Here is a 12,199-nt window from a genome sequence, read left to right as displayed (position 1 = left end):
CTCTCCTCTGATGGTTCTCAAACACCAAATTCCAATTCTTAAAAACCTTAACCTTTGAACCAGAGTAAACAATTGTTTCAGCTCCCAGTCTCTGGATTTGATACTGATTCTGTTTAAAACAGATTTCAGAGAAAAGCTTTGGGTAAGAGAGCAATTGGTGGTAAGGAAACTGAAATGTCCTTTGTGCTGTGCTGCTCATGGTTTGCACAGGGAGCAAACGGAGGAAGAGACACTTGTTCACTTGACACCTGATATTTGCTACACCACCAACAAAAATAAACAAACTCTGTGCAGAGATCTTCCTTTTATTCAAAGAAAAATCATCAAGATGTAAAAAGATTAGATGAGCTACTTATTCTTAGTTAGATATTACTTGCTGGACTGCACCATGATGTAAGGGCAAGGTGTGTGCAGATGTCCAGAGGAGAGAGAAAGAGGGAAAATGCTCCTTTTTGTACAGTATATGTCCAGCTCACAAATGTCAAGGTAGCCCCAGTGTTGACAAGAAAGAGAACTTTTTACATTTAGTAACATTTATTTCTGCATTCGGTATCAAGTACATAAGTGCAAATATTCAGAGTCCATAATTAAGTCCATTAGGAACTACAGAGAATGTAATACAAATCGTAATAAATTGAACATGCTGGAACTTTCCAGTTACCATACATGTAAATCAGCCTGTCAATCCTTTACGACAAAAGTACTGGGTTTTGTTTTCTTTTTTTCTTTTTATTTTTTGAGTTATACAAAACTGATTACCATAAGTACCGATTACTGTTTATTTTATTTGTGCTGGAAAACACTAAAACATCAGTCTACAATTCTATATAGTTAATAAAGATGAATCCAACCAGCAACCCAGTGACGTAGAAGCAATTTTAACTATTGCATCAAGTGCGCTAAGCAGGAAAGCCCCTAGCCACATGTAACATTAAAAGTTATAGAAGCAATGCCAATAGAAGAAGGAAAAACACTAAAAAAAAAAAGAAAATTAAATAAAGAGGTCAATATTATTTAGGCTCTCACCATCATGCACTTTATAAGCAACACAAAAAACCACATCTAGTACACTTTTCTCTTTACTATACTTTAGTGCTTGACACAAGTGATTGCAAATATTCTAAGTGCAGAAGCAGCAGGGGAAAAGCACTGCTTCCAGATTTCATGTTTCTAAGATTATGGTGTCGAGAAAAAAAAAAAAGAATGATAAATTTGCAGTAAAGTGTAAGAACAGAGCTGTTTTCACTCCAGATTTCCCCATTATGTACTACTGTAGCCAATGAATTCTTGATGTCTGCTTTACTCTGCCTTTCTCTTAGCACCTGGGATTTTAGCTTGAATCCTAAAAAATAAAGAAGAAAAAGAAAAAGGGTTATATGTTGAGGCAGTTATTCCATTCCAGTGGTTCCCCACTTGGACTCTTATAGATAATCTCTAGTCCATGCTCAGCATGTTGTCTCAACAAGTGAATTGAAGTACCACGAGTAATAGAAGTGATGCCCATCTAGGTGTTCTTACAGGCCTGGTTTTTGGTAGTTCATGTAATCTTGGGATAAGTTCAGTGATATTCTCCCCCCAACATTATTTCTCCATGGTCTACTGTCTACAGAAAGTCAGGAATGGAGTCTAAAAATAGAATTTTCAGACCAAAATTTCACCCAGGTCTTCTGCCTGTTTCATAGGGGCTTGAAACACTGAAGATCATGGTGCTTCCAGGTAAGTGCTTTCTGTAAAAGGGTGGCATCCTAATTGTTCAACACTGCTAGTAACTCCCTGAATGCACAAAACCAGGCTTGGAGTGATCAGTGGGGAAGAGAACTCATTCATTGCTGTTTGTCCTGGCCGGGTACCAGTGTGGACACCAGCCCATGAGTGGGCTGCTCTGTCCACAATTCCCCCAAATGGCAGGAGAGGGCCTGAGTTTCTCCAGGGTTCTGCCCTCCCTCAACCTCTCCCAGTCCAGGATCTGGGGAGGACAGCAGTGACAGGACACGGTGTCCCCAGGAGCACCCAGGTCCCAGCCACCCCCAAGGGCACCACAGCCTCGCACAATCGGCCGCTGAACTCACTTTGCCACCACCGTGTTTATGTGGGTCCGCACCAGCCCCAAGTATTGATCAATCTGTGCCTGCAAAGAGCAAGAGGGGACCAAGTCAAAGAGGCAACAACCAGGCAGAGCCACCCAGCCACCCCAAATGCAGACAGACCTACCTGGTACTTGTCATATACAACGGGGAGAGTAAACATAGACACCACAGCTGAGGAGAAAAAGAGCACAGTGTTACCTTCCTGCAGATCAGATTCCTCCAGAGGAGAGACCTACTTCAGTGGCAAACATGTTATGGTGCCACTTGGTCAGCTGATCCACCAGGGAGCTTTGTATTAAAAATGCATTTTGCTCAAGCCTCCCAAATATGGAATTCCCCATTGCTCTGGGACTGGGAGCTGCAGAGTAGCTCTAGCAGGAGGGACAGCATGATAGAACAGTGAATATTTGGGATGGGAAATAAATGTTGATGGTTTAACTGAGGACAAGGCATGTCAGGGATAGGCTGTTTTGTCTAAGCTGAAATCCAAAGGGAGTTCAAGTTAAAAATAGATTTTTAAAAGAAATGTTGATTTTTACCCATTATCAGAAGAGTCAGGCCATTGAAGAGGGCTCCCACGTAAGTCAGCAGCCACATTAGTACTGCAAACTAAATTAAAGATGGATCATTACATCACCTACAGTGCCAGCATAAGAAGAAAATAGTTTGCTTAACTAGTTAAGATAGCAGCACATTAGCCTTTTTAATGTGGAAGGGAGAAGTTAAAGCACATTAGGAATGAGATAGTTTCTCTAGGTGTATAAACCCCATTCTCTGTTCTGCTCCTTGCCCTCTTAGCTCAGCTCTCACGTCTATTTAGGGTTTAAATTGCATCCATATAGGACTCTGCACTGAGAATGGCATAGGCAGATTTCTGCATCCAATTTTTATGATGGCAGAGGTCATCCCAGAGGTTAAACAGAGCCTTGAAGTGATAATCTCAGGGACTGATAGCATTTGAGGCTGGGAGAGGGGTACATTTTCCTAAAATTCTTTACTAATTTAGGAGTCTAACCTATGCCTGCTCTCTTAATGATCTTCTCTTTGCTCTAAAGGACACCGGCTTGAGTGTAAGGATAAAAATCAATAGTTATTTCAGCAGGGAGTGAAAGAAGATCATCCATTGCAGGAAATGCCACCAGAGGAAATCCAGATTAACAGAGGGGAACATTATTTTACAGCAAAGCAATAGAAAGCATAATGCTGGGATGCTTCTAGAACTGAGGTGGAGCTAAGCTGGTTCTGCAAATTTATACATTTTGTATTACCTATCAATACATTCAGATGCCAAACCTCTAAAGTGCTGGAAACATTTTTAAATCAAAAAGCAGAGCAGCTTTCATATTTGAAGCTACACAAAACTAGGTTTCATGACAGCCCTGTCAACATGGGAAGCAGCTCTTTGAAATATAGATTGATCCCCTAGAGAGGGGTTAAAATTACTTAAAGCAATCCTACTTTTAAAGAATCCACGAGGTCCTGAACGAGAAAGAGTCTCCTCAGCTCTTTGACTGTGCTGTTGACGTATAGCTGGAGACAATCTGTGTATTTCTGGATCTGGTCCTGTGAAAGATTCATCTCCATCTCCAAGTAGGCTCTGCCAGAAACACAGGTCCCATTACAAAGCTGGGAAGTTTCCCCTGCTGTTCATGCTTGTACCCATCCAACCCATCATTCCCTCCTTCCCAGACCTCATTTCTTTGTGCTGGAGCAGCCTGCTCCCTTCCCTGCAGGCACAGGGCCACCAGCACACCCTCTTCACCCTGCATGACCCATCTTGCTGAGTGATGCTGAGCTGGGGCTGTTCTCCTCCAGCCTCACCCTCTTCCCACACAGAGCCTGGTCTTGATGGATTTATCTCTTTTTTTCACCCAGAGGGGGATACAAATCTGACCTGGGAGTTTTCCCCAGAAATTTCTGTGCTGTTCTCTGAGCTATGCCCTCCCATCCTGAGTCGCTGCTCAGAACTGACCCAAGTGAAGCAGAAGGAGCAGCACCCCAACAAGATTATTTTTTAGTGTGTGTGTTTGCAAACCACACCAGTTCCATGATCTGGTTTACCAACTGGTTGGCACAGCAGAGGAGAAAGTCCTGTGGAGCAAACCCCCCATACCCTGTGGAGAGTGGGGTGTACTTTGTCACTGGAACCATCACTTTGATATTGGATTTCTGGAGAAAAGGCATAGATAGATTCCTTCCATGCCCAATAGATTGTGCTCAGAAACAATGCTCTTTTTGCTTGCAGGTATGCTGTATTATCACTAGCTCTAAAGAAACTCCTTTTCTCTGTTTGCTTAAAATTTCCTGTATCTTTTTGAGAAGAAAAACCCCATGTCTAAGAAGATGACGATTTGTGTGGTGTGTTTTCCTTTCTCTCTCCAGGATCTAAGCCGATAGAACCTTACAACTCTTGAGACGCTGTGAAAATATCATTATTTCCCTCTTTACGAGCAAGAAGAGAATTTCATCCAGCACAAAAAAAGATGGGCATCACCATGAAGCCACTCACTTGAAGGGGTGGCCCTCGTCCGTCTTCTGCACGGCCTGTAGGACCGATTTGTAGATTCTGAAGCTGATGGTGGCCGAGAGGCCGGCCAGGGCCAGGTAGGCCACGACGCTGACGACGCTGAACTGGGTCAGGGAGAAGAGCAGCAACAGGAGGCTGCCAAACACGATCCCTGTCTGCTTGATGTCACGCCAGTACAACAGGTCGATAGCTGGGGGGAGAAGACCAAATTGTTAAAGGACTGGAAAGGCAGCGGCGGTGGCCGCGGCGCGAGGCCTGCCAGCAGCGATGTCTCTGCTCACAGCAGCATCAACAGGAGCTCCCCAGCAGGAGCAGGGAAGGGACTGGAGCGACACGCTGAGGAAATTGCAACCGATGACCTACTTGAAATCCTTGTTTTCCTTGTGCCTGTGCCTGGGTTAGATAAGATGGATGAATATCTCCAACCGCAGCACGGTGGGTGGGTCCCTTGCAGCAGCAAGGCAAGTGCAAGCTGGGGTTGCTTGTTGTGTTGTTGCTAGGGCTGTTTGGAAGATTTCAACCTACCTCGCTTGTATTGAATCTGAAAATTCCAATTTTTCATTTTTTTTTTTTTTTCCCCCCACAAGTTCAAATGCTGAATGCTTGATCAAAGCGTTTTCCAGTTTTGGTTGTTGATAAATGAATGAGAAAGTTTGGGGCTAGCCATGATAAACCACTTTCCCATTCAAAGTTTTGACAATTTAATTTTGTTATTTCATAAGTTTTGAGAAAGGAAAAGACTCCTGTCTTTACCACTGCTTAATAGTTCCATGACTAGGACCATTTTTCAGATAAGGCCTTCAAATACAGAAAAAATCTCTCTTGCTACTCAACCCAACTGTCTCAGAAATACTAAAAAAAAAAAAAAAAAAAAAAAAGCCGTTTGCTTGTTATATAACTTCCCCTGTCCATGGGAGGTGCTGGTTAGACCAAAAAAATGTGCATAAACCCATTTTCAACTAGTGCATTTTTACATTTGTAAAGCAAGTAACTTTTACAGTGTTTTCCCACCCACTTTGCAAATTTTACTTCAACCTCTCCAGAAGAAATTTTCACATTGGAACAGCCACTAAAATAACACAATGTTATAAAAGGATTGTGGAATATCCAGTCCACAAAGGTGAATTTAATCTGTTTACACCCACAACCTGTTTCTGAGAGGACTCTTCATCCAGCCGGAGAATATGCTCATAACAACCTAAACAAAACAGCTTTAATTTCACACACTGCACAAGTCCTCAAGAACAGTTTGAACACACCACCAGCCAAACAGATTTGAGAGATGGCACTTGTCAAATCATTCTGAACAAAGAGTAAATTCAGGAAAACTGCAATCTGTCAAGGAAAAAAAAAAAAAGTGACTGATACTAAAAGAAACAAAATTAATCCAGCATCTTAGTCCTTATCATCTAATCTCTAAAAATTGTGAGTCATCACTGCATGTTTGCCTTGAGTCAATGAGTTATATTACTCATTACTATTACACATATTAGCCTTGCTTTACAGTGATGGGCTTGAATGCAAAAATTGCTGTTATATTGCTGAGCTCTCCTCTCTTCATGCATCATTCACATCCAATTATATTCTCCATCAATATACACTATAAAAAAACCTTTTACTATTTTTGAGCGTTCAGCACTGGACCTGTGATCATGAACACACATGACTGGATCCTATGGGCTGCATGGAAACCACAGGACAAGGGACTTTGGTGCCTGTTTAGGGATCCTGGGTGCTGACTCCATGAAACAGGGATTTTACAGATACATGCCCATGCCTGATTCCTGCACAAGCCCCTGGGCAGGGGGTATGGAACGCTCCAAAATGCAGTTCCAGCATGGTCAGAGCACCTGGATGAGGAGGTTTAGCAGCAGGCACAGCTGTATTGCAGGACACAACTGGAACTCCACAGATTGCTCAGGTGATGAGGGGCTGGAGCACGCAGCTCCATCCTTGCAAACCATCCTTTCAAAATGGCAACCAGAACACAAGCATGCAGGTTTGGCCATTTTTCATTTATTCAGTAAAAGTACTTCAAAATCCTGCAGCCCAACAACTGGGTGCTGTCACCAGGGAACATTTGGTGTCATTTGGACATATATTTTCTGTGAGGGTGGTGAGGCCCTGGCACAGGGTGCCCAGAGAAGCTGTGGCTGCCCTACCTGAAAGTGTTCTAGACCAGGCTGGATGGGGCTTGGAACAAGTGGAAAATATCCCTGCCCATGGCAGGAGGGATGGGATGAGATGATTTTTTAAGATTCCTTCCAACCCAACCCATTCTAAGATTCTGTGATTATTCACAACCTGATACTTTTTGTGCTCAAAAATTACTCTGTCAGAGGACAGTACTGGAAATTTATGCAAATCTGGCTTTGAGATATTTAAGTTTTCTATCACACAAAACCTCAACATTAAATTAAATAAGCACAGGTAAGCTGGTGTATGTAGTACATCATCTGCCGATGGCAGAAAAAGAACATGTGCCAGGGGAAAACACTCCCTGGGACACAGGCAGTAGAGAGGCAAACAAATGAGAACTGAGCCAAAAAATACAAACCAAACTCCAACAGAGTTCCCTGAGTCAATCCATATTAATTTTAAGATCCAAAATGACCAACTAAGCCTTCTTCTTCCTATGATCTTCAAACTGCAGACTGGCAGTGGGCTGCATTCTCATGCAGAGAGATGCCAAACTGCATTTCCTCATTCCCTTTAAAAGGGAAGATGCTGAGTTACTCAGGACAGACTTGTCCAGGTATGTGTATATCCTGAAAGTCATCTGTTCCTGCCATGGAATGACTGGGATATTTACTCAGCTGTATCAGGTAAGGAAAGGATCAGAGCGAGATGGACTGAGGCCAAGTGACACAGTTCTGGGAACAAGTGCATGCACCAGGGAGGAGATGAAAAAGCATCTGGTTTCTTTCTCCAGCCAAAGGAGACCTGGGAGAGAGGGATCCTGTGTCTTTTAGGCCTGAGGCAAATATTCCAATGTGCATGAAAAAAAAAGTGCCAACTGCTAGTTGGAAAATCTCAGCATAGGAAAGAGAGATACGAGTTCAATGATTTTTAAATGGCTCTCCCAGTGCCCAGGTCCAGCCTGGGAGCACATTCCCCTCGCCCATGGCCTGCCAGGTCTCTCAGGATTCTCAAGGGCAGGAAGAACATCTGCCTTCTCCTCATCTCCCTTGAAGGGACAGAGAGCTGCAGCACTGCTACCCTGTCCAGCTGTTTGGGTGGGATTTGATGCTCCTGTAGCCATTCCTCCTCCTCTCCCTTAAGGAGAATGGACTGAGCCAAACCTCTTTGAAAAAGATGACACAGGAGGGAGGTGAACCTCACAGCTCCTTGGGCAGGGAAGGGGAAGAAGGAGAATCCAGAACTAGAAATCAGTGAAGACTTGGGAAGACTTTGGCTGACAGGCCTCAGGGATTTGAGCTCTATCAGTTCCCCTGGAATTTAGATGCTGCTAAAAACACCTGAGCTATGCCTGTCAGAGCCATTTTTCTCTTTCAGTTGCAGCTTCAGTCACTTCAAAGGCTTTTTACATTATTGGAATGGAGAGAATAGAATAGAATAGAATAGAATAGAATAGAATAGAATAGAATAGAATAGAATATAGAAAATAACAGACTATTTCAGCTGGGAGGCACTTACAACCATCACCTCCTCTAACAGCCTGACCAATTTGGGGCTGACAAAAAGCTAAAGCATGTTTTTGAGGGCATTTTCCAAATAATTCTGAAACACAGGTTTGGAGCATTGACCCTTTCTCTAGAAGCCAGTTCCAGTTTGGCCACCCTCTGGGCAAAGAAATGCTTCCTTGCTGAGACAGTAGTCAAACACATTTTTCTCCTACGTTTCCTTACCTAAACAAATACCTCTTAAAATCAGGGAGAGGTGCTCTGGGTGCAGAATGCCCCAGCTGGAATCCTTTGCCTGGCTTCCTCAGAGTGCCATTTTCTCCTGTAACCATTTACATCAGAGCCAAAGCACCTGTCACCTCCGTGGCTGGTGCTGTAAATAGAGACCAAGGGGAAAACAAATGAGAAATTTTCTCATTGGCCATCAGGTGAAACCAGACTTTTACATCAACCCTCATCACACCCCTTCTTTTTTTTTCTAAACTGGAATTAAAACTAAAGATGAGTGTGTCCACCACATTTATATGTCTGCTTTGAGTTTTCTCTCAGCCTTTATTCATGTAAAAATGATTAAGATACCAAATAACTCTGACCCCATGGGTTTAATGTCTTCCAACAGGTCACTAAGCATAACCAGTGCCTTTGCTGAAGGGCAGCTCCCTGTTCCTGCCTGTACCCCTGGCTTGGCATACTGAAGAGACACCCAGGCAGGCTCAGAGGAGCCTCCCCAGCACATGGAGATGCAGTGGGGATGAGGATGACAGGGCCAGGAGCCGAGCTGGAAGCGCAGCTTTCACACACACCCTCCTCTGCAGAGCCACTCGCCAGCACACGCCAGCCCCACGCTTGGTCAGGCTGAGACAGCTTCCAGCCCAGCTCTAAGGTGGGTACAGCATTCCCCAGATAAACTAAAGCACAGAGGATACCTCACAGCATGAATTAACCACTCAATAATTGAGTGCTTTGGTCAATCAGAAGGGAAAGAATCAAAGGTCCTAGCATGGTGCAGCGTCCTGCAAGTTTACTGGGAAGGGGTGTGTGTGTGCAGGGCACTGCCCAGACCCCACCACAATGGCACAATTCTGAGCAATGCACACTGAATATTCATGAGGCAGGAGGCTGGTGCCACGTGAGGCTGTTGATGTGTGATGTGCATGCAATTGGACAGGGGCTCAGTCTGTTTGGCTAAGCAAGATCCACTTCCGAGAGCCAAAACGCCAACTTCGAACCACCCAGTTTGCAGCGAGGATTTGCAAAAGGGGTTTGGGCACTGAAATCAGCCTTGGCTTCACTTGAGGGTCAGGCTCCTTCTGTTTTGAAAATCACTACTGTAAAATCCTGCCCATGCCCATTAACATGCAGAAGCTGTTATGCTGTAGCTTTCCATGGTCTCCCTTTAGCCTCCTGGAAGGAGGGAAGCAACATCACTCACTTTGCACTCTTAACAGTATAACTCATCAGAGGTCTGAATCATTTGTGGAGGTATAAAAGGACTCTGGGTTTTGCCAGAACTGCCTTAGACTCAAAACTATTTGTATTTATTAAGGAAGACTTTCCAGCCATCTTTAAGACAGCAGTGCTGCAGGTCACTGCCACTGCCTTTGAAGAATTTTTCTGGAGAAGCGTGTCTGATGAGCTGTTTATCTGCAAGTATCGCCTGCTTGTGCTTTTTAACTCACAGCAGAACTTGCAAAATGTTACTCAAGTAATCTTCCAGTTGCAAGATATTTTCCAAGGGTACTAAAACAGTGCTTCAAGGAGATACTTTATGGCAGAACCTCATCTGGCTAAACTGGTGGGATGCTGCACTCGGGGCCAAGTCACAGTCTAGCAAAGGTGAACTCCATGGTACAAGAAACCACCTGTTAATATGAACAGCTGGTAAATACCCATGTTTGTGGGGCAAGTTAAAACTAACCTCACAAATAGAAGAAACAGCAGCAGCAGGCAGAGCTTGTGGCAGCAAGTAATGGCTCTGCAGTGCCTAAAAACTCCCACAGCTCTTTCCATGGCTTGAAGCAGAAAATGTTTCTGCTTCTCAGTAATTGGTATCAAAAATGCCAGAAGACAGATGTGGGGGCTGGAAAGGGCAGTGTCAAGGCAGAATGATTAAAAATGCTCCTGAATCCATCCTTGTTTGGATATGGAAGCACAAGGGCTGGGCTTTGGGGGTTTTTGTGGTCCCCAGAAGCCTCGTGGTGCAGGGCAGCTGCAGGCCCAGCAGAGATCCCAGAGGATCAAAACCAACTTGTAGCTAAAATGTCCTCCTGCATTGGTTATTTTCCCAAAAATACTTTTGTAGGAAAAATGGGGATCTTCCCATTCCCATCTCAAAGAAAGCATTTTAGTATGAAAATTAATGATCAACCATGCAGAGACTGGACAATTCAAATCTTCCACAGCTTCTCCTCTGAAAATCTCTGTTCTCTCCTTCTGACTTTGCAAGTTTTTCTCCTACTTCAACAAATGTGTGAAAAATGATCACACAGAAAACAGCATTTCCATGGAAGTTAGTACAAAATGTGTGAGAAAAGCCTTGGTACCCAGCCTTCAAATGAAGCCCATGGGCCTTGATGATTCTATAAAAGGTTGCATTCTCTCTAGTACACTACTAACACCTTTGGAAGTGATCAAGCTGTCCTTCCCACTGTGGAGATACCACCAGACCTGCTTAGGAGGTAAAATCAATGGGCTGTACTGCTTCACTCCCTATCTAATAATAGTTTTTAAGAGAAGTGAGAAAAACCTCTCTGTGCACAGCATTTACTTCTGTACACAGTGTAGCATTACAACTTCATAAATATAAATGACTTCATAAGGCATTTATCAGACCTTCTGGGAGTGAAAAAAACAAGAAACACAATTTAAGAAGGACAATCTTGTTTATAGCGCTGCCACAAAAGTATTTGACAACAAATGAGACAATGCTGTAGGTTCTGAGTAAAAATAAATACTGCTGGCACTCAAAGCAAGGCTGGCTTGCAGGTTTAACCACAGGCTGCAGGACCAGCCTTTCCCTCTCCCCTCCAATGAAAGATCCAATGTGGACACTGCTCCCCTCCCCACAACAGATTTGATTCTAACCTAATACAGATGGATACACAGCTTAATGAGCAGTCTGGTGCCTTCAGGAGACTGCTGTGATGAACAGCAGAGCCAAGAGAGAGTATCTCTGCTGTTTCATGAGGCATATCTCCTGATCCTTCATCTCCAGCCTTGTGGAATCTCTCCATACCTCTACCTTTGTACACACTGACCATTAACTTCTTAAGTTTAGCTTTGTAACTTTATCATCCACCTGTTTCAAGGTTTAACTTGAAAGTTCAGACCTTCTTAGTCCCCAGAGTTTGATGAGAGAAGACCTGGAACAAAAATAAGATGAGGGAAAAGGAAAACCTTGATACAAGACACCCTCCATGTTATATCCTATAACATCTGCAAGATCAAGATGTGAGCAAAAAAATATTGATGGATTATGTGAGGCACCAGAGTAGGCTTGGGGAGACAGGAGAGGACTGGCAGTAAAAGAGGATTGTCAATAAAAAAATCAACCCTACAACCACACCACACATGAGTCTATTGTAGCATTTACTGTCATTAATTATTAATTATTATGTGATTGGTGCTGCTATTAACAATCACGCCGTTGTTACTTTCATGCTCACATGAGAGATGCTCTAAGACCAAGACTGAGAACAGCAGCAGGAGAAACACACAATTCCTGCTCATCAAACTGTATCACTGCCTGCCTTGGGCAGTTTCTGTGGAGAATGTTATGGTTCTCACCTTAATTGGGCACAAACCAAGGAGACCAAGCAGAGCCCTTGAATGCAGGCTCTGAGTGCACATAACGCTATGGAAATGTTAAGATTTTCCTGAGCTCCTGGACCAAAGGAATAGACCTGGACTCTCTTTTAGACTCTATCCAAACATTTGAAAAT

The 12,199-nt window shown here is 43.6% G+C and overlaps 1 protein-coding gene across 3 annotated transcripts in view; it reads right to left on the bottom strand.

Annotated features, from left to right (window-relative positions):
• Positions 1–515: 515 nt before the first annotated feature.
• Positions 516–12,199, bottom strand: part of RTN1 (reticulon 1) — a 115,362-nt gene continuing 103,678 nt past the window's right edge. For 2 of the 3 annotated variants that reach the window (XM_058860028.1, XM_058860043.1), the window contains 6 exons: positions 4,597–4,804; positions 3,546–3,684; positions 2,627–2,696; positions 2,212–2,258; positions 2,070–2,128; positions 516–1,342 (listed from right to left, as the gene is read on the bottom strand). In XM_058860028.1, the coding sequence (XP_058716011.1) occupies positions 1,300–1,342; positions 2,070–2,128; positions 2,212–2,258; positions 2,627–2,696; positions 3,546–3,684; positions 4,597–4,804 (566 nt within the window). In that variant the 3' untranslated portion in view covers positions 516–1,299. The remainder of the gene's footprint in view (positions 1,343–2,069; positions 2,129–2,211; positions 2,259–2,626; positions 2,697–3,545; positions 3,685–4,596; positions 4,805–12,199) is intronic. The other variant, XM_058860036.1, reaches the window with a different exon arrangement.

Source organism: Poecile atricapillus, chromosome 1 (genome assembly GCF_030490865.1).
Source record: "Poecile atricapillus isolate bPoeAtr1 chromosome 1, bPoeAtr1.hap1, whole genome shotgun sequence".
In the NCBI taxonomy this organism is placed as follows: domain Eukaryota; kingdom Metazoa; phylum Chordata; class Aves; order Passeriformes; family Paridae; genus Poecile; species Poecile atricapillus.
Note: the sequence above shows the minus strand (reverse complement) of the source record. Positions and strands in the feature narration are given on the sequence as shown.